This window comes from Symphalangus syndactylus, chromosome X (assembly GCF_028878055.3).
Source record: "Symphalangus syndactylus isolate Jambi chromosome X, NHGRI_mSymSyn1-v2.1_pri, whole genome shotgun sequence".
NCBI classification, from domain to species: domain Eukaryota; kingdom Metazoa; phylum Chordata; class Mammalia; order Primates; family Hylobatidae; genus Symphalangus; species Symphalangus syndactylus.
In genome coordinates, this window is record NC_072447.2 from 154,706,522 (window position 1) to 154,730,444 (window position 23,923).

The 23,923-nt window shown below is 36.2% G+C and overlaps 1 protein-coding gene and 1 non-coding gene across 3 annotated transcripts in view; both read right to left on the bottom strand.

Moving 5' to 3' along the window:
* Window positions 1–23,923, bottom strand: part of GABRA3 (gamma-aminobutyric acid type A receptor subunit alpha3) — a 271,961-nt gene that overhangs the window by 55,868 nt on the left and 192,170 nt on the right. For both annotated transcript variants that reach the window (XM_055268325.2, XM_055268326.2), the window contains exon 6: window positions 4,868–4,950. In XM_055268325.2, the coding sequence (XP_055124300.1) occupies window positions 4,868–4,950 (83 nt within the window). The remainder of the gene's footprint in view (window positions 1–4,867; window positions 4,951–23,923) is intronic.
* LOC129476558 (U6 spliceosomal RNA) lies at window positions 22,424–22,528 on the bottom strand. The gene has a single exon (XR_008654989.1). It is a non-coding gene; the product is annotated as a U6 spliceosomal RNA (small nuclear RNA).

The following is a 23,923-nucleotide window of genomic DNA, read 5'->3' on the forward strand; positions in this document are numbered from 1 at the left end:
TCCTTAATCTGGCAATTTTGATGAGTGATTCTATGTAGTGCTGTTTACTTTATTAAGAAATTCAAATGTTGTTATTCAAATACTATCAGTTTGCTATCATTTTCTCGTGTCTGAGTAATCTTACCATATATTACCACTCTTTATGAATACTTCTAAAGTTACTATTAATATTTTTATTTATTAAAAGTTAGATATCCGTGATTATGAATAGAGAGCATTAAGAAGTTTGAAAGTGTTCTATGAATAACATTGAATTTATAAAATACCTAGGAATTCCAACTTCTTGTTCCTGAATCCCATTGCTTAATCTGTCAGGAATTTGGAAATACAACCAATGGCAATGATGGATAAAATATTAAAGACTTTTAACAGCACATATTAGTTTTGCCTCTTTGTGTATATAGTATAAATAGAATCAGACTCTATATACACTTATGTATTTAGCTTTTGCTCAGCATTGTGGCTGTACCTCATCCATGTTGTTGAGTGTAATATAATTGTCATTGCTGTATAGTATTTCATTGCGTGACTATGCTACAGCTTTTTAATCCATTCTGATGGGCATTAAGGTAGTTCCCAGCGGAGTTTATTACAATGAGCTCTGCTATGGACATTCTTTATATGCCTTTTGGTATACATAAACGATGATGCCTGTTTGGAACTATACTCAGGACTAGAGATGCGAAGTTATATGATATGTACATGTATAGCACTATTAAATAGCACCAAACAATTTTCCAAAACCTTGGTACAAATGTAGATTCTCATCAGTAGCACATGAGAGTACAGATTTGCTCAACATCCTCACCAAGAAGTGGTATTTTCTGTCTTTTTTATGTTAGTCATTCTAATGGGTGTGTACTGGTAGCCTTTGGATTTTATTTTGCATTTCCCTGCTGACTAATGCAATCAGTCACTGTGTGTGTGTGTCTGTCTGTGACTGTGTGCCTGTGCATGTGCATGTGCGTGTGTGTGCCTGTGTGTGTGTGTGTTTGTGAGCTTGGGAAACTGTTTTAACAAGTGCGCATTAAAGACTTTGGCCTTTTTTCTATCGAGGTTTCAGATACTTTTCATATAGATTTGCAGGATGTCTTATGCTTTTGAGTCCTTTGTTATGCATATGCAATGCAAATACTTTCTCCCTCTCTGTGGCTTCTACTCCCTTAATGATCTTCTAATAAAGAAAATTTCTTAATTTTTAATATATTTTAAGTCATTCTATTTTACCTTTATGGTTAATGTTAATCTATGTCCTGTGTAAGCAATCTCTACCTTTTCCAAGATCATGGAGATACTCTCTTATGCTTTCTTCTATTAATAAAAGCTGGATTGTTTTACCTTTCACTCTTTCACATTTAGATCTGAAAACCATCTGGAATTTATTTTTGTTTATCATGTGATATAAGAATCAAGATGCATCTCTCTCTCTGTCTCTCTCTCTCTTGTTCTCTCTCTCTTCTATTCTGTTCCATGAGTATATTTGTCTACTTTGTAATAATAATACCTTTTCTAAATTACTGTAACTTCAAAATACCTCTAGATATCTGATATCAGATTAGATTTTAATGTAAATTTCCCAGCTTTATTATTCCAAGATCACCTTAACTATTCTTGTTACTTTAAATATTTCCATATAAACTTAAAAATAAGCATTTTTTCATTCTATTTATGCTGCTTCATGTTTATATGATTTCTTGAGTATTTGAGCTGATAATTTTCATGAGTTTTAAAGTGTTTGGCCTTTACTTAATTATTGCTTTTGCTCCTTCATCTGCCTGTTTATCCTCTGCAAATTACACATTGCAATTAAGTTCAGGGGTACATATGCAGGATGTGCAGGACTGTTACATAGGTAAACCTGTGTCATGGGGGTTTGCTGTACAGATTATTTCATCACCCAGGTATTAAGATTAGTACCCATTAGTTATTTTTCCTGATCCTCTCTCTCCTCCCATCCTCCAAAAAGCCCCAGTGTGTGTTGTTCCTCTCTGTGTGTCCATCTGTTCTCATCATTTAGCTCCTACTTATAAGTGAGAACTTGTGGTATTTGGTTTTCTGTTCCTGTGTTAGCTTGCTAAGGATAATGGCCTCCAGCTCCACGAATGTCCCTGCAAAGGACAAAACCTCATTCTTTTTTGGTGGCTGCAGAATATTCCATGGTGTATATGTACTATATTTTCTTTATCCAGTCTATTATTGATGGGCATTTAGGTTGATTCCATGTCTTTGCTATTGTGAGTAGTGCTGCGATGAACATACATGTGCATGTGTCTTCATAATAGGATGATTTATAATCCCTTACTATGACCTACATGCTTTTTACTTGTTTCTGTATTTATCTTTCTATCCTTCAGTTCTGCTTTTTTCTATTTATCAATTTTTCAGTCATCTGATCCTGCCTTCTGCTTGTCAAATCTATCCATTGAATTCTGAATTTTAGATATTGTACTTCCCTGTAATTCTAATTTATTCTTCTTTATAGGTTCCAATTTTCTGTTAAAATTATAGGTATTTGATCTGCTTTAGTAATCATTTCCTTTTTTTTTTCTTGAATATATTAGCCATAGCTTTCTAAAGTCTTTGTCTACAAACTCTGACATCTAAATCACCTGTAGGTCTGTTTATATATTTTGGTTTTTGGCATTGGTTTTAAAACTTGGTTTTAGGTCTCATGGGCCTGCCTATTCATATGACTATTGATTTTTCATTGAATTCCATACATTGTGTATAAAACTGTAGTATTTTCAAAGAGAAGTATCTTTTCCACCATAGAGTCTTCATTATTTACTTTGGTATACAGACAGTATGGGAGAATTATCACCTTCATCTCATAACAGACTTGTGCTGGGTTATAGTTTTGTCTAATCTAGTCTGTCTCTGCTATTGCCTTGTTCCTAGGATATAGCTCTCTAGGATTTTAAACTAGTAGTCTAGCATGTCTTTTTTTTTTTTTTTTTTTTTTTTTTAGTATTGGAAGACTGCAGAAAAGGAAGCTCTGCTTTTCAATGTTTTTCGTATTAGCTTTTGTCCTCGTGCTCCGTGCAAATTCAAAATTCATCAATTATATTGAGAGGGAGATCAGCCATTAATTTGAGATGTTTCAGATATTTCCCTTGTGTCACCCTAGACCTGTGTGATCATCAAATCATTGCTATTTCTTCTCATCCACCAGTATGAGCCCTATGCCCAGCAAGCTGCAATCCAAGGCCAGAACTGGCAAATGCCCCCAGAGATGAAAAAGCTGTAGGTCACAACTTCATCTATGAGAGGCTCTCTCTCCCCTTTCTCCAGAATTTTAGACACTTCAATCTTCACTGAGCTTTATTGTTTCTATGGTTCTAGGTTTTATAGTTGTTAATGAAGGGAACACTGTTCACCAATAAACAACTCTGTTCTACCCAGAAATATTGCAGTCACCTCCTACTTGGGCTCCACATGGTTTGATCCCTCTTCTACTTATATCATTTAAAAAATTCCTAGTAATTATTTTAAGACATAAGTCAGATAATGCCATTCTTTTGTCTAAAATATTCTAATTGTTCTTCATTTTTCTTAGAATGTAATTCAAAGCCCTTTAATGGCCTATAAGACTTTAGATTACCTGGCCCCCACTTTGGTCTCATCCTTTTCTCCTGCTCTCCCCTTCCTCACTCTGGCCAGCCACGCTGGTTGAACAAGTCACCTACTTTTCACACATAAGGTATTTTTCCTGGTTGTTCCTTCTACTCAGAGCTCTATTTCCACATATATATATATGTGTGTGTGTATATATATGCATTGATAATCTCTCTATTTTCTTAATATTTCTGCTTGAATGTTACTTTTAAAAAATTAGGGTGACGCTAATCACCCTACTTTCAATTTCAGTGGTAACACAAATCCTCCACCTAGACATGGATGATTCCCCTAATTCTGCAGTACTTTTATGTTTTCCCATGTTGCTTCTCATATTACAACATGTCTTATGCTTTACCCTTTAATCCATTATTTTATCTTTCACTATCATTCTTCTCTCTATAATATAGCTCCATAAGAGCAAGGTTTTTGTTTTATTCATGGATGCATTCCAAGCTCCTAGAATAGAACCTGGCACACAGAAGACAATCTGTAAAGATTTGAAAAACTAATGATTGAGGAAATATGTTGCACTTAATTATTTGGGTCTTTTCAAATGCACTTTCTGTTTCAAAACACAGCTAAATTAATTTTGACATGATCAACACAGATTTTGGTACATTACTCTGATGACTCTGTGTATGAAACTCACTCTGAAATATTTCGGTTCAAAAACTCACTCAAATTCTATTCGATGTTGATTTTTCTAATTCATTTGAAAATGGACTATATATTTACTACTTTCTCTGTCAAATGTACAGCTACGGGAAAAGGCAATACTTTCAAAAGTGAGCAAATCTTCACAGTCTCTTCCTGCCTATCATACACTGTTAAGAATTGGGTAGAAGTATATGAAGATGCAGGTAGAATATGCACTTCAAAAAATATAACCACATTCTGTTTGACACATCTTGTCCTTAGGTAGCTGTGACTGTATTTTATATCACTTCTGTCTTGCTCTGTCCTTTGGGCAATTTAGAAAACAGACATTAATGTTTCAATCTAATGACAGAGAAATTAGTCTGAAATGGCAAAATAAAGTTTACTTCTTAGAAAGAAAACTCTTGTTAAAGGCTAAGTCTCCTCCTCCTGATTAGTTAGTACTACTCAACCCCACTCTCTGACCCACCCTGATACCAGCCTGGATTAAAGGCCTCAGCTTTAGAAACTTGCAGTGGACAGAATAGAATATGTTAAATTTCTTTTGGAAGATCAGGCAAAAAAAAAAGAGAGAGAGAGAGAAAATACATACAGCTTCCAAACTTCAGTGGGCAGGCATGCACATCCATGGGAAAATCTTCCAAATGCATGGGACACTCAGCATGAATTGTTAACCTGAAAGAAAGGCAAACAGAAAATGAAATTAAGCTAAAATAAATGTTATTAAACACAGGGCTGCATTCCCACTCAGCAGCAATGGAGTGTTCCTAAGAATAACGAGATTTTTGTTTGTTTAAGTTCACTGAGATTCAAGTCTTTATGAACACAAAGGATGGATAAAATGAACTAGATAGCCTCTCAAAGAGGCATTAAGTACTCATATTTTTGGATCATATCTGAATCCCATCCTGTCACCTTTGAAAAACAAATATAACTTTTCTGTCCTAACTGTACTTCCTTAGACACCCCCCCAAGAAGCCTGGAAACACCAGGTTCTGACTCATTCACTCCTGATTGCAGTTTAATTATTTCTGAAATATTTCTTCTCAGTAGGCTATTCTGTGAGTTAACCAATTTAAAGATTGCACTGAAGAGAAGAGATATGTAGAAAGAATATCTTTACCCCGATCATTAACAGACGGACAAAAAAAGATAATTCTGCTGCTCACAGGAACTGCTATAGCTTTGTTGAAAGAGATGGCTCTTGAGGAACACACACACACATACACCACACACACACACACACACACACACACGCACGAAAACTGACCACTCTGGGAAAAAATACAAAGGTGATGGAGTACATCGGAAACCTTAGAGGTCAAGTCTAAAGAGCTCATACTCTGTCAACAGAGGCAACATTTGGAAAAGATGCTGGATGGATTGCTCCGTGGAAATCTGAATGGTATATGACATGTTTACATACTCATTCCCCTGCAATAGTCTCTCTGAATAGTCTATTTCAAGGTTTCTTCTTCCAATTTTTTTTTTATTTTCTTCAAGGCTTAACTTTCCTTGGGCTAGATAGTAGCCTCCTATGTAGAAATGGGGCTCACACAGCAAAACTTAAGAGTTGCTTGGAAGCTAGCCCTCATGACCTACTTCTAACTAGCCTTTATACTTCTTGGTTATATTGGACTCAACCTCTGCCATCCTTTTGGAGTTCTAATAAGTTGAGAAACTGGTTATCAATTATAGTGTCACCCATTCCCCCAATGGCTTCTTCCCTTAGATAGGCACTCCTGCTGAGAACTTTTCAGGGCCCAGGTACTCCTTAGGACCAGAAATCTTGCCTAATAAAACGTCAATATATGAGACTGAAAAGAATATGCCTCACTTCTATGCAATTACCAAAGAAGCCTGTGGGGAAGTGTTTTGTTGAGGCAACAAATAAAGAAGTGCATGCAAGGGATCCCATGTGTGGGATCTCCTTTTCTCACTCTTCACATCACAGTGCTACTGTAACAGTGTTAGGAAGCAAGATCTTAACAAGAAAATATCCGCAGGCTACTGCTGCTTAACAGTTTTTCTCTGGTTAATGAGAGTGAGATACCAGGAGATATTTCTTGTCAAATTACAAACATCCATGTGTCTATGAAGGCATGGAAGGTTCAATGTATAATTGTTATCATTATGATGATCATTGCTAATAACCTATGAGATGCTCACAGCATGTTACAACTTCTAAAGAACATTCCCATCAGTAATTCCACTCAGGCCTACTGCTAACATTTGTGATGTAGGGACCCTGGTTGCCTGGAACTAAGGATTCTATTTACCTCATTTGCTCCCTATCGTGACCCTGTGAGGGACATATTGCAGACGTTATTATCATCTTTATTTCAAAAATAAGAATTCATGGTGTTAAAGTGAGTTTCTCAAGTCACACAACCTGGAGAGCTGCAGTGCAAATCTGGTGTTCTTTCTACACTAGCAATTTTCCATTCATCTGAGGGTAACGGTCTCCTCAGGTCCTCAGTAATCTTTAAGTCATATGAGAGATGCTGTAGTTATCTTTGGTTATCTTTGAGCAAGTATGTTCTATGTATAAGGTAGTCATGGGAAGATACTAAGAAAAGAAGGAAGAACCAGAGGCACAAGCTACAATCGTTGCCCTCATAGTAACCACTGTTTGTTATAGGAAGAGAAAGCTAACCCTCACATATGCAGTTAACCATTGACACAGGGCAAGAGTTGAGTACATTAGCCTGAATACAGTCAGAGTGCTTTCTGTTGCAGAAAAAACTTGAAGGGATATTGACAATCCTATGTCAATATGTGAAGGGAGATAAGGAGGGCAAAAAGATCAGACAGCATTGACATGTTTAAGAACTAATGAAAAGAGCACAACATAATTTGGTTTATGAAGTACCTTGCCCCTACAAACATTTGCTTTTTCTCTCTCCTCTGTGCTTAGGTGGGTTGAGCAAGAAGTGGATGGGAAGAAAGATAGAAAAGTTATTATAAATCAGTTTTGCCCCTAATCAGAAATCACTACCTTTGCATCCTGCTTTGATAGTCTATTTGTTGTGGTCTTATTCTCCATGTCCCCAGAACTGCTGGCTAGACATAAAGTAATTTCCCCTTGGCATTACTCGTAAGAGGCAGTATCTTGGAAATAATAATATAAGTGGAGAAAAGGAACACAATTTTCTTTATTAAATTCTCATGGAATCTTTTCAGTATCCAACACAAGGAGCATGTTTTTCAGTGAAATACATTTCTCTTGTGTCTGGTTCTTTGAGTCATGAAACCCCTTTCATGCCTTAAGAATAAAAGTCAGATTGGTGGAGTATTGCAGGCTAGCTTCAGAATTCAGCTTTTGTCCAAGACACATCGGAAATTTTGTAAATATCCAAGGGAACTTTAGTTCCTTCACCTATAAAATGAAATAGAGACAATATCCCCTTCCCTTACATAACCCATCCATCCACTCAACATTTATTCATTTAACAACATCAGGGATTTATAGGGTGGTAGGAGGCACAAATTAGAAAAAAAGAAATCAAAGTCTTTATCTACTCCAGAGGATTATCACTATCATCATTATTATCTTTACTAAACATAGAAAATAATTTCAAAGAGAAAGCTGGGGCAGAAGCAGAGCCTTTAAGTGACATGGTTGCCTCTGACTTCAGATCAGCAAAATAAACAAACCCTGTAAAAATTGCATGTCCTCTCTCCTTTTCCAACCTTTCTCCCTCTTCATGGATTCATTTGTGAAGCTCTACTAAGTCTGGTTATATTTTTGCTAGCAGTTTTCAGTGAGCTTTTCAAAAAAGGTCAGAATTCCCTGAAAATGTGGCATTCAGATCATAGAACTATGGTTGCAATACAGGGGTTAGCCTGCTTTGCTCCTTATGCGAAGATCAGATACAAAGTAAGAGGCAATCCAGGAAGCCCCTTCTTTGGGAGATGAGGATACAAATGAAAATCTGACGACCTTTTTGGCCCTGCACCTGCACCCTTCTCCCCCACATACATACTTCAGTTATTACTCTCATTTTACCATGCTTTGGAAGGGGTTGCAATTTTTAATAGGGTGTTTAGCAGGTCCCTCACTGAGTAGGTGACATTTGAGCAACAATCTGAAGCAGATGAGAGAATGAGCCTTGTAGAAACCTGGGGAAAGAGCATTCAAGTTAGAAGGGGTAACAATGCAAAGGCCCTGAGGTAGAAGTGTGCCCAGTGTGCTCAAGAAATAGCAACTAGGCTACTGCGGCTGTCTTGTAGAGATCAAGGGGAAGAGTAATAGAAGATGAGTTCAAAGAGGAAACTACGGGGCATAAACTAGATAGTATAAGGGCTCCTGGATATTTTTGCTTTCACTATGAGTGAAATATAGAGGCACTGTGGGATTTTAAGCAGAGGGTAACTTGATCAAACTAACATTTTAAAATTATGACAACTTTATAGAGAAAAAGTTAAAGGAGGTCAAAAACAAAACCAGGAAGATGAAGTCTAAAACTGCTTTATGATTAAAAACTCTCAAAAATCTAGGAATAGAAGGCAACTTCCTCAATTGATAAACGGCACTTACTAAAAACCCTCATCTAGCATCATAGTTAATAGTGAAAGACTAAGATACTTCCCCTAAGATCAAGCAAGGATGTTTTTTCTTCCTTATTCAACTTCTTATTGAAGAATTTAGCCAGTCAAAGAAGAAAAGAAATGGGGAATGACTGCTAATGGTATGGAGTTTCTTTTTTGAGGTGACTAAAACGTTCTGAAATTAGATCTTGGTGATGGTTGCACAACTGTGAATATATTAAAAATCATTTAATTATACACTTCAAGAAGATAAATTATGTGACATGTGAATCATATTTCAATAAAGCTGTCTAAATAATTAGGCAAGCAAAAGAATATAAGAGAATGATTGGAAAGCAAAAATCAAAACCGTCTTTATTTGAAGGTGACATGTTCAGACATTCCGTGTTCACAAATTTAGAAGTCCTAATAGCATTAAGGTGGCAATTTTCTCCAAATTGCTCTATATATTCAACACATGCGCTTTCAAAATCCCAGAAGATTTTCTTTTTGTGAAAATGGCAAGTTGATTCTAAAATTTATATGAGAATACAAAGGATCTAGAATAGCCAAAGCATCTTTCCAAAAAAATCATGAGTACTTACACTTTCCAGTTTTAAAGCTACAGTAATCAATAGGGTGCAGTTTTGGCCTAAATATTATAATATAGACTAATGGAAAAAAATAGAAAATCCAGAAATAAACTTTGATATTTACAGTCAAGTGATTTTTGACCAAGGTGCCAAGCAATTCAGTGGAGAAAAAAAATAGCTTTCTCAATAAATGTTTCCAGGAGAATTTAATATACAAGTGCAAGATATGAACTTAGACTGTTACCTCACACCATAAGCAAAAATCAACTAACAATGGATCATAAACCGAAATTTAAGAGCTAAAATTTCTAAAGGAGAACATAGGAGAAAAATCTTTGTTATCTTGAGTTGCACAAAGATTTCTTAGGTAGACACCAGAATCATGATGCATACAAGAAAAAATGTGATAAATTAGACTTCATAAAAATTCAAAGCTTTTGCTTGTCAAAAGATACCTTTAAGAAAATGAAAAGACAAGGCACAAAGAAAGTGAATATATTTGTGAAACATACATCTGATAAAGGACTTGCATTAAAAATACATAAATAACCCTTACAACTCAATAATGAGAAGAAAAACAACCTAATGTGAAAATGAGAAGTGTATATATATATGCAAATGAGATATTCTGTTAGCTAATAAGCACATGGAAAGATGTTCAACATTATTAGTCATTAAAGAAATGCAAATTAAAACTACAATGAGATACTACTACATGCACACTAAAATGGCTAAAATAAAAAAGATAAACAATTTCAAATGTTGACAAGGATTTGGAAAAAAACCATAAGATCATAAATTATGGTGGATGGAAATCACACTTTGGACAATATTTTGGCAGTTTCTTAAAAAGTTTAACATAAGCTTACCGTAAGACCCTGTGGTTTTACTCTAATTCTTACTTTAATTACTCTAATTATTCACTAACAAAGATAAATGAAAACATATGTCCAAAGAAAGACCTGTTTATAGCAGCTTTATTCACAATAGCTAAAACGTGGAAACAACCCAAATGTCCATTATTGTGAATGGATGAACAAGATGTGGTATATCTATACAATGGAATGTTAATCATCAATTAAAAAGGAATACACACAATGGCATGGATGAATCTCAAATGTGTTATGCTAAGTGAAAATAGCCAGACACAAAATATCGCACATTGTATGATTCCATTCACATGACATGTCCAAGAAAGACAAATCTATAGAGACAGAAAGTACATTACTAGTCGACTGGTGTTGGGGTGAGAACGGAGTGTTACTACAAATTTGTAGAGAGATTTTTGGAAGTGATAGTATGTTCTAAACTTGAATTTTGGTTATAGTTGCACAATTCTATAAATCTACTAAAAATCATTGAATTGTACATGTAAAATAAATTTTATAATATGTAAATTATACTTCAGAAAGTTCTTATTTTAAACAAATCAGTATCAGCCTTATAGCACAGTGTTTAAGAGCATGGATTCTTTTTTTTTTCTTTTTAGAAAGTATGCTTACCTTAGCCATTTATTAATTTATTTGTAGATTTAGGGGGTACAAGTGCCATTTTGTTACACAGATATATTACAAAGTGGTGAAATTACGGTTTTTAGTGTAACTATCACCTGAATAATGTAGATTGTGCCATTTAGGTAATTTCCCTTCCCTCACCCCTTCCTACTCTCCTGCCCTTTGAAGTCTCCAATGTCTATTATTCCACTCTCTATGTCGATGTGTATACATTATTTAGTTCCCACTTATAAATGATAACATGCAGCATTTGACTTTCTGTTTCTTAGTTGTTTCACGTAAGGTAACAGCCTCCCATTGCATCCATGTTGGTGAAAAAGAGATAATTTCATTATTTTATTAATAAATAGTGTTCCATTATGTGTGTGTGTTTGTGTGTGTGTAACATTGTATATATATATATATATATATATAGCATTATATATATACATATATGTATATAATTTTCTTTATCCAATCATCCATTAATGGACACTTAGGATGGTTCCATATATTTGCTGTTGTGAACAGTGCTGCGATAAACATCCAAGTACAAATATCTTTTTGATATAATGATTTCTTTGTCTTTGTGTAGATACCCAGTAGTGAGACTACTGAAACAAACAGAGCTACTATTTTTAGGTCTTTGAGAAATCTCCACATTGTTTTCCATAGAGGTTATGCTAATTCACATTCCCAACTGTGTGTAAGCATTCTCTTTTATCTGCATCCTTGTCAACATCTGTTTTTTTGTCTGATTGTTTGTTTTTTCATTTTAATAACAGCCATTCTGACTGGTGGAAAATGGTATCTCACTGTGGTTTTAATTTGCATTTCATTGATAACTAGGGATGTTGGGCATTTTGTCATATGTTTATTGGCCATTTGTATGTCTTCTTTTGAAAAATGTCGGTTCTTGTCCTTTGCCCACTTTTTAATGGGGTTATTTTTGTTTTCCTTGTTGACTTGTTTAAGCTCCTTATAGATTCTGGATATCATTTATTTGTTGGAGGCATAGTTTGCATATATGTTCTCCCACTCTGCAGGTTGTCTATTCACTTTGTTGATTATTTCTTTTGCTGTGCAAAAGTATTTTTCTTTTTTTTTTTGAGATGGAGTCTCGCTCTGTCGCCCAGGCTGGAGTGCAGTGGTGCAATCTCGGCTCACTGCAAGCTCTGCCTCCCGGGTTCACGCCATTCTCCTGCCTCAGCCTCTCCGAGTAGCTGGGACCACAGGTGCCCGCCACCACGCCCGGCTAATTTTTTTGTATTTTTTAGTAGAGACGGGGTTTCACCGTGGTCTCGATCTCCTGACCTCGTGATCCACCCGCCTCGGCCTCCCAAAGTGCTGGGATTACAAGCGTGAGCCACCGTGCCTGGCTGCAAAAGTATTTTTCGTTTAATTAAGTCCCATTTCTCTATTCTTGTTCTCATTGCACTTCCTTTTGAGATCTTAGTCATAAATTATTTGCCAAGGCCAATGATCAGTAGAGTTTTTCTAGATTTTCTTCTAGTATTTTAATAGTTTCAGATCTTACATTTGAGTCTTTAATCCATCCTGAGTAAATTTTTGTATATGATAAAAGATAGGGGTCCAATTTCCTTCTTTTGCATATTGCAACCCAAATTTCCCAGTACCATTTATTGAATAGGGTGTCCTTTCTCCAGTGTATGTTTCTGTTAATTTTTTCAAAGATCGATTGGCTGTAGGTATGAGGCTTTACTTCTGGATTCTCTAATCTTTTCCATTGATCAATTTGTCTACTTCTATACCAATACCATGCTGTTTGGGTTAGTATAGCCTTGTAGAATAATTTGAAACCAGGTAATGTGATGCCTCCAGCTTTGTTCTTTTTGTTTAGGATTGCTTCAGCTTTGTGCTCTTTTGTGGTTCTACGTTAATTTTAAGATTTTTTTTCTAATTCTGTGAAAAAATGACATTGGTATTTTGGTAGGAATTGCACTGAATCTCTAGATTGCTCTGAATAGTGTGGTCATTTTAACAATTTTGACTCTTCCAATGCAAGAGCATGGGATGTTTTCCCATTTCTTGGTGTCATTTACAATTACTTTCATTGGTGTTTTGTAGTTTTCCTTGTAGAGATCTTTCACCTCCTCGGTTAAACGTATTCCTACATACTTTATGTAGCTATTGTAAATGAGCTTGCATTCTTGACTTGTTTTCTTAGCTTGATCATTACTAGTATATAGAAATGCTATTGATTTTTGTATGTGGATTTTGTATCCTGAAACTACTGAATTCATTTATCAAATTTAGGAGTCTTTTGGTAGAGTCTTTGGGGTTTTGTAGCTGGAGCAATTAGGCAAGGGAAAGAAATAACAGACATCTAAATAGGAAAGGAAGACATTAAATCGTCTCTGTCTGCATACCCCATGATTACATATATTGAAAATCCTAAAGACCCCAACAAACAATTGTCAGAACTAATAAATGGACTCAGTAAAGTTGCAGGATACAAAATCAACGTGCAAAAATCAGTAACATTTCTACACACTATTTAAAAAATACATCAAGAAAATAATCCAATTCACTATAGCTACAAAGATATGCTTGAGAATAAATTTAACATTTTCAGAGATGAAAGATGTATACACTAAACGTCGATGAAAGAAACTGAAGAAGACACAAATAAATTGAAAATCATCTTGTGTTCATGGATTGAAAGAATTCATATTGTTAAAATATTGATACTACCCAAAGTGAGCTACAGATTCAATGCAATCCTTATAAAAAAATTCAATGACATTTTTCACAGAAATAGAAATAAATCATAAAATTTGTATGGAACCAAAAAAGTCCCCAAATAGTGAAAGCAATCTTAAGCAAAAATAACAAATCAAAAAGAACAAAGCATTGCACTATTTGATTTCTATAGTAATCAAAACAGCATGGTACTAACATAAAAACAAACACATAGACCAACAGAACAGAATAGAGAGCCCAGAAATAAATCCACACATTTACAGTCAATTGGTTTTCGTAAAAGATGCCAAGGACACACTGTGGGGGAAAGAACAGTCTCTTCAGTAAATGGTGTTGGGAAAACAGGATATCCACATACAAAAGAATAAAATTGGACCCCATTTACACCATACTCAAAAGTCAACTCAAAATATTTTGAGTTGAAACTATAAAACTAGTATAAGAAAACAGAGAGAGAAAGCTCAATAGCACTGGCCTGGGCAATGATATTTTTTGTAAATGACCCCAAAAGCATAGGCAACAAAAGCAAAAATAGCCAAATGGCATTACATCAATCTAAAAAGCTTCTGTACATCCAAGGAAACAGTTAACATAGTGAAGAGATAATCTATGGAACGGGAGAAAATATTGCATACTATTTACCAAATAAAGGGTTAATATTCAAAATACATAAGGAACTCAAACAACTCAAAAGCAAGAAAACAAATAGCCCAATTTTTAATATAGGCAAAGGATCTGAATAAATATTTGTCATAGATGTATGAAAAGAGGCTCAACTTCATAAATAATCAGAGAAATTCAAATCAAAACCACAATCAGATATTACCTCACACCTGTTAGGATGGCTACTATCAAAAAGATAAAAGATAGGTGTTGGCGAGAATGTGAAGAGAACTCTTTCATATCATCATTATAAAAAACAGTATGGAGGTTCCTCAAAAATTAAAAATAGAAACACCATATAACCCAGCAATCCCACTACTGTGTGTACATGCATCCAAAGGAAATGAAATCAGTATGTTGAAGAAATATCTGCATTTTCATGTTTATTTCAGCATTATTCACAATAGCCAAGATATGGAATCAATTTAAGCATTCCTTGGTGGATAAATGGATAAAAAGATGTGGTATATATACACAATAAAATGCTACTTAGCCTTAGAAGTAAAGGAAATCCTGCCATTTGCGACAACATGGATGAACATGGAGGACATTATCTTAAGCAAAATAAGCCACACACAGAAAGACAAATACTCTACAATCTCATTTATATGTGGAGTGTATAAAAGTTGGACTCAGAAAGATAGTAGAATGGTGGCCAGGAAGTAGGGGGACTGAGGAGATGTTGGTCAAAGAATATAAAATTTCAGTTACACAGGAAAATAAATTCAAGAGATCTATTGTACAACGTGGTGACTATAGTTAATAACAGTGTTTTATATATTTAAAAATCGTAAGAGAGCAGAATTTACACGTTCTCAGCACAAAAATTGAGATGTGAGGTAATGCATATGAAAATTAGCTTGATTTAGCTATTCCCCAATGTATAAATATATCAAGACATTCTGTTGTACACCATAAATACATATTATTTTTATTTATTTATTAAAAATAGAGCATGGATTCCGAAGCCAGACTGCCAGATTTAAAACCCAGGTCCACCATGAACCCAGCTTGTCGTAGTAGCTACGTGTAAGTTCCTTCAGTTTTCTGTGTCTTGTTAGCTAACACCTTGCAGATGCTAACTGAAGCCCTAAGACTGGATGATACTACAAAGGGAGTGATGGTATCTAGGGAAGACAAGAAGTCTGACAACTGAGATTCAGCATACTGGGTTCACGTCTTTCCACTGACTCTCCACACATCTCAGGCAGAAGGTATATGTATCAGAGTCTTGAAGGAGGGAGGAGAAATGAAGCAAGCAGTAAACCATAGACTGCATATGGTCATTTGAAACATTTGGTCCAGCAATTATGCTATGCCATCTCATTGGGTTCAAAATCCCTGCTATTGACTAAAAGTCACAGGGTAAATAATTTCTTTCTATACCTTTGGAACTGAGACAAATTAGTGACTTGGCTATTTGGTGCCCTTATCTCATCTTTACTGGAAATACCTAAGTACATTTTCAAAACAAGCAAACATATCAGAGATTATTCTTACTGTATGATTTGCTGATTTTTAACATTTTATTATACCATTGATACAAAAGCCAGTATTTACTTTGCATTTATTATACAGTGCTTTGCATATTAAGGATATTTTTGCTGGTACATATGTCTCGTCTCCTGAATTAGATTGAACACACATGTAAGTCATTTGCTTTTAGATGGAAATCCATGCAACACACTAACCCAATGAGAAAATTTTCCAACTCAAACTAATACATCCATGTCCTCAGTGCCTGCTGTGGTCTGAATGTTTGTGTCCCCCTGAAATTAAAATGTTGAAATTTTAATATAACCACTAATGTGATAGTATTAAGTGATGGGGCATTAGAGAAGTGATTAGGTCATGAGGGCTCTGTCCTCTTGAATGGGATTACTGGCCCTATAAAAGTGACCTAAAGGAAAATGTTAGTCTCTTCTGCCATGTGAGGACACAGCAAAAAAATTGCCATATTTGAAGCAGAGAGGCAGCCTTTAGACACTGAATGTACTGGAGCCTTGATCTTGGACTTCCTGACCTCGAGAACAGTGAGAAGTAAGTTCTGTTGTTTATAAATTACCCAGTCTAAGGTGTTTTATTATAGCAGTTCAAATGGATTAAGACAGTGCCCATCTGCCTTCGACCCAGGGAGAGTGACACTTCTGGAAAGTGAGGTTCTGGTTATCATAAGCTACTTCTCCATTACTTTACCCTTCTAATGCAGCAACCTCTAGCCCATATTCCTTACCCAGAATACTGTGGAGGTATACACATAACATTTGTATACTTTAAAATATGCAAGCTATATCTCAATTAAAGAATTTAAAAATCTGCAAAATTAATTGAATGAAAATGAGTCACCTAAATTAACTGCCCCACAGAAAAGTATCAAATCATTCTTAGATTTTTGCACATAGAACACTGATTATTTTTTAAATAAGGGCATAAAATAGGAGAAAACCATAAATAAGGTTAGAGAAAAAAGGTTCCCACACTAACTAGAATCCTAAAGGTTAAAAATCTAAAGTTTATTGAATATATGTACTGGTTGTTCAGTGAGGCTATCAATGTGTTTAAGTATAATGTAGGAGGGAACAGTTTGAACTTTCTAGGAGACAAGGGGCTCTGGAGTTCAGTATGAGCCGTACTGAAAGCAATCTGTCAATTAGGCCTTCTCGAAGTGGAACAACCTGTTCTGAACTCTTAGGAATGTTCTCACTAAGGACATATAACACTGCTTCAGGAGCAGTTGAGGTGCCAGGCCAGCTATTTCTATAATAATGGAGTAAAGGGCAGGATTTGGGATTTATGGTGAAAAAGAAAGAATAACAAATCATTAATAGCCATTATCAGTACAGCATGAGTCACTTGAAATATACTACCACCAAACACCCAAACCAAGCAGCACATTAGTCACAAGAATGCCAGTTGTCTGAGGTGTCCCATTAAATCTTCAAGCTATAGACAAGAAGCTCAGTACACAGGAAGGAGGGCCACCACTTTACTGCTCCATTTAGCCTTCAGAGGGAGCACATCTGAGTTTTAACAATTATCTCAGAGGTGTAGCTCCAACCTCATTTTCTGACACGCTTTCCCCCTTTCTCCAGCCATCTGTAAAAACTTATAATTTTACAAAACAAAACTCTCATGTATCTGTGTCTTTTCATACATTTTTTTCCTGCCCGGAATACCCTTTCCTTTTTATATGCACAACGTATTTCCTTCAAGTCTTTTCTCAAATATTCCCTCTTCCATGATGCTTTGTCTGTGCCCTACAAGTATTGTGGTTTCCTCTAGCTCACAGCAACCTAAGAGCTCTTTGGACAACAGTCTTAGAACTTACCACATAGGATTATTAGTGTCTGTTTAGCTCTCTCTCTTCTGCACAGGACTATAAGCAACTTGAGAGAGTGGTCTCTTCATCATTGTAATCCCATCGCTGGTATGGCAATTGGCACATAGCAGATGGTTGACAGCTGTTTCCTGATTTAATAAATATTTCTGTGAGATAGGCAGAGCAGGTATTTTCAGCAATGTATCCCAAAAGAAGAGACTGAGACCCAGAGAAGAGAAATGCCTTGCCCATGGTTACACTGCTGATCTGTTCCAAAGTTGGGATTCACACCCGTGGCTCTTAATTCCTTCTCTGATGTTTATTCCAACAGAGTTTCTACTCTGTCTAGGGGTAGCATCTAAAATAGCTGGGTTCTTTGGAACAAGAGGGACACTTATGTTGACCTATAAATCCCTCTGTTAGAATGAACGTTTAAATGGACTCAATTTGCCTGGAGACCAGTTTCTTGCTTGGAGAATAAAGGCAGTCCTTGTTATTTCAAGGCCATGATTTCCACATGGAACTGGCAAAAATGAAATAAATGTGAGGAAACTTCTCAGGAATACTTTTTTCCTTCCCACCTTCCAGCTCAAATGTTAGTTCCCCTGTGAAGCCCTGCCACACATCTGGGTCCATGTCCCCAAGTTTCAGTGAATCCTGTAATTTTTAGCACATAGCACTTCACTGTTAGCTTTGTGTGAAACTTCCATTATGCCTTATAGTACAATGAATGATGTGCCCTGTCTTTCCTCCTAAGATATGAGCTCTTGAAGGGCAGGAGTTGATGTCCTTGCATGAAGTGCACAGAGTAATTTGGGATTGACTGAGGACTTACACTATTATTTCCTTCTCACCTCATTGTAAGCTTTCTCAGAGCCCAAAATGAACCACTCCATCTCTTCTATGCTCTTACTGCTGTTCATTAGAGTGAGATTCACTACGTGTGGCTCTGTGAGTCAGTTGCTAGCTAAATGAATAAGGAACTACAGGTGGAATCCCCTAGAGCAAAAGCCATTACAAAAAAACGACTGTGTGAAACAAGCTATCAATGCTTGGTTGATCTGATTATGTTAAATCCTATACAACTAACAGTCTGGCCCAAATCTTTCCCTGGTTCCTGGCCATTTCAGAGGCAGATTCTATAATGAAAACACAAGTGCAAGCCATTTGCATCTAAATAAGTAGAAGAATTTTACTGATGAAGTTTGTGGGAGGAGGGTTCCTAACATGCAGAATTTAGCCCTCACATAGTTTGTCTTTGGAATATTCAAAGCACATAAAACTGACTCAGTCATACAATAAAAAATTTCATGGTCTTAATATGATGGCAACCCTCACTTAACTGGTTCAGAGCACCACTTTCCTCTTGATTATTAAACATGGAGAAACTAGTGCCTATTTCCTTTGAGCTAAATGTAGGACACTATTACTGTGTAACATAACCCATAGCTGACATTTTGTGCAATGTATTCAGTTTTACAAAATCCCACTGTGTCAAACTTTTCCTGAGTTCCAGACCTGCATTTCCAACTGCAGCTTGTCATGTCCACCTCAGATTCGTTATTTAAAATTGATAGCCCACACCTTTCCTTATTAGAGGAAATGATGTGATGTAAAGGGGAAAAAAGGTTTTCACTAGCACGATGACTTGGGTCTCTATACCAGCTCTGCCAGTTATTGGTGGTGTGAGTTTGCTCTATTGAAACTTCAGTTTACTAACTGTAAAAATAGGGATATTAACAATAAAAATAAAAACACTTCACAGAATGCCAAGAAGTATATCAAGCAATTTACATGCCTTATCGCATTTACCTCCTGCAATGGCCTATGAGGCAGGCATTGTTATGATTTGCCTCATTTTACAGAGGAAGGACCAGGAGCAGTCTTACTGCAGAACCCACCTTCTTAATAACCATGCTATATTATGCTTCTGTAGTATATACCCATGAACATTGCTGTGAGGATTAAATGAAACAAATACATGTGAAGCAACTAGCACAATAGGTGGCATATAGCAAATCCCCAAGGTATGTAAACTCTCTAACTATCCCCTCCTCTCTCCAAAATATCTCCTTCTTCTCCTGTAGTGAGTTTTTGTTGTGGTGGTTGTTGTCATTAATAATTCACTCAGTATCCAGGGAGAATACGTCAGGGACATTCTCCATGCACCTTTTTCCTCAATACCCTATATCCAGTTGGACTTCAAGTTCTATTGAAAACCTCTCTCATCATACTTGCCCTTCTTCTTCCACTCTCACTTCTCACTGCCTTTTCTTGGACTTCTGTCATTCTTTCCTGGACTATGAAAAGGTCTGCTAACTGGTATTTCTGTCTATTTATCTTCCAGAATGCAACCAGGGATTTTAATTTTAAAGAAACCTGGGATTGGCAAACACTTGCCAACTGTTCACCAAATCCACTTTCTCATTTTCTTGGTAATGTTTACTTTCCCACCATGTCCATGTGACCTCATTCTAGTTAAAGTAACGTCAGTAGAAATGAGTATGCCACTCAAGGCCTGGTCTATAAATACCTCCCATATACAATCTGTCGTGCTCTTTCATCTTCTACTGACTTAATACAAATAAGCACAGTGGTCTTGAAACAAACCTGCACGTTGTGCACATGTACCCTAAAACTTAAAGTATAATAATAATAAAATTTAAAAAAAAAGAAAACCATGTGTTGCACCACTTGGAAATGAGCCGCTTGTCAATGGGGAACACCTGCTTTGAATTTTAAGAAGCAAGAAATACACTTCTATCATGTTTGAACTGTTATTCATTTTGGGGTTCAGCAACTTGTGTTATCACAAATTCTCTTGTCATGTCATTCACTTTAAAAAAACATTACGTTGGTCAAAGGATGCATATTTATAATTAGGTAGGAGTAATAAGTTCAAGTGATCTATTATACAGCATGGTGACTAGTTGACAATAATGATGATATATTGTATTCTTGAAAAATGCTGACAGTGGATGTCAAGTGTTCTCATCACAAAAGGTTAACCATGCGAGGTAATGTATTTGCGAATCAGCTAGATTTAATTATTCTGCAATGTATATATACTTACCATGTTGTACACAGTAAATACAATTTTATATGTCAATCAAAACATAAATAAATCTGTAAAAACAATAATGTTTCCCTGTAACTACAGGATAAACATATTCTGTATCACTTCTTCATTATCATCCCTCATCTGTCATACACAAATCCTTCCAAATAGGTATGCTATTTGGCTATATTTCCTACTCCCTTTCTTTATCACTGCCGTGTTCCAAAATCTTATTACTCCTCTTTATTCTATGGAAATGTTAACAATTGGGTCATCATTTATATTATACCCGTAATACTTCCATTATCCTAGGCAACTTATTTGCTTATAGAAACCAGCCATACAACATCCTGAACTCCACACTTCCAATTAGGCACCAAGTGCCATCAATGCTACCTCTTGAACATATTGTATGTCCACAATTCTTCCTCAAAACCTAATTTAGTGGAAAGAGCAGTAACCTGAAGCTAGAATAAGTGTTGTGAAGATTAGAGATGTTTTACATAAGTACCTAACAAATAGTAGGTGTTCAACACATAGTATACCACATACACATAGTATACCACATATACACGGTATACCACATATACACGGTATACCACATATACACGGTATACCACATATACACAGTATACTACATATACATAGTATATATAATACATAGTTGTCATTAGGATTATCATTTGAGTATTATGGCAGCTTCTTAGCTAGGTACCTCATCTTCAGCCTTGCCTTCCTCTAATCTGCCTCCTACACTGCTCCCAGAGTGATCCATCTTAAATGCAAATTTGTTTGATTTCTTCCTCCGCAATAAAGTCTTTAATGGATCCTCATCATGTTTATGCCAACATAGCATATAAACCCCTCTCCCCACCTCAGACTGCTTTCCTGCACTGTACTCTGGTCCAATCACACTGAACTTTTAGTCCTTCAGTGTATCATCACTACCTTCTCCTCTCACTCTTCAAGCCTTTATACATGCTATGCTCTATCTCTGGAATATTTCCTCCCTGTCTTTTAATTTACTTCTACAGATCTTTTAGGTCTCAGAAATCATTCAGAAGGTGATTTCCTCTGGAATTTATTGTGGCTATTCCCCACAGACTCATTTCACTGTCCTTGTTAGATGCTCCCACAGTACTCTCTCTTTCCCCTATCATGTCTCACAAAGAAGCACGGATTTTCTGATGCATGATGTCGATTCATGAATACATGTCTTTGTGTATACTATTTCTTCTGCCTGGAAAACCCTCCTCTACCTCAGCGCTGTCTCTCATTTGTTTGACAGTCACCTACACTTCCTTCAAGATTCAAGGGACAAACTATGCAGGACCTCATTTTGCAGCTTTCTTTGATAACCCCATATCATTTTACATGTGACTTCTCCTGCGATTCTATCACATTTTGCACCTCCATTTCAGGAATTTTATATTATTGTGCAGCTATCTGTGCATAGGTCTCTTTAACTGTAGAGTCATTAAGAGCATGACCTGTGCCTTATTTATCTCTGTAGCTCAGCAGATATTCCAGAACTTTTTAAACATAATAAGCACTCGTGAATGTGCTGATGAATGTTTTAAGTCAATAGGATAAAATCTAGTTAAATTCAATAAATAGTTCTCCTTCATATTCAGATAGTCAATAGGACGTTTTTTTACTATATTATATATTATGCAACATTTATATACAATGAACACGTTTACCCGTATCCTCATAAACAAATAATATGACATTAATAGAGATGAAGTTCTTTATATATCCATACCTGAATAATAGAAAATATTTGATAAATGTGTGTATCATCTTGGGCTGGGCTCTGCTAATTATCTATGCATTGTTCCAATTTTAGTATGTGTGCTGATGAAGTAAGCAGCAGGTGATGGGTTTTAGCCTCTATTTTTATGGTTGTTCTGAGGTCCCAAGATGAGGCAAAGCAAGGCTTCTTTCTAAACTGCCCTAGTTACATACCCAAGCAAGGCTTGCTCAGATTTTAGTAGGAAGCTGTCCTTCCGTAGTTTTCCCATGGACTCCAGATAAGATTCCTGAGGGTCAAAATAATAATAGGCGTGCTGTAGAGTAACACTTTCTGAAAAATTCTAAGTGTTCTGCAGACCTTATTCAATTTGTGCTCTTCATATGCCTGCAAGACAGGCAGCAGCTACATTATTATCAGACTAGAGAAAGTGAACGGTTTGTGACCTGACAAAGGTCACTAGGTGAATCAATTGTGGGGCTGTAAAAAGAGCCAGGCTTTTATTTTTCCATTTTGAGCCTATGTCTCCCTCCAGGCCCACCTTCCTGGATCCAAGGTGCTACTGTGTAGGAAACCGATGGCTTCATCATGCTTCTGTGCTTCTGTACTTCCCCTGTTCTGTAAATCAGAGTAAGCACAAGGGCATTCTACATGGACTCTAATCTCATCGAACTTGACTTTCTTGTCCAATTCAGACTAGAATAAAGGGCTCAATTATCATCATCTTCCCATTCATTCAACTGTATTTCAAGGCAACTAATCCTTTGCTCGGCTTCATCCTCCGCCCTCCTCAACCTGCATCTTCTATTTTTTTATATTTCAATATTCCCATCCTCTCTCCTTTCTTCTCTCTTCTCTATCCCTCCTCCAAAACTTAAACCTATTCTCTATGCGTTATTCCTTTTATTGTTGTTTCTCCTCTATCCTGTTCTTTTCATTCATTCTCTATTTTTCCTCACTATTTGCAATCTCTACTGTGTTCAGATCCTTTCCTGCCCATTACTCTCTCCTTCCTCTTGCTTCTCTTCCATTTGCTTACTGTCTTCTGCCCATCCACATCTCCTCATTATTCTGTCCCTCCATCCACCTCATTCCATACAGCTTCTTTTCACAATTGTGTGAACTCTTATCTCTTTTTCAAACTCTTCTCTTTCCTATAATTTATTACAAGCATGCCTCTCTTCCATCTATTCCTTCCCTAATGCTCTGTTTCCCCAAATTCTCCTTGATATATGGCACTCATTCATACCTTTTCTCTGTACTATCCTCCCCACCTTCATTTCAACATTTATATATAACCTCATAACCTTTCATGCAATGTCAGAAGAGGTGTCCCTCTTCATTTCAAGTAAAACTCTAACTGTAGATTTGATATCATCCCCTTTATGGTATTTATGAGAACTTGCTGTCAGCGATGTGTTAGTTTACATCTTCAATCTTTGTCTTCCTACTGACTCTTTTGTACTATCTCACAAATATGTGTCAATCTCTCCTCTGAAAACAAAAGCAATTTCT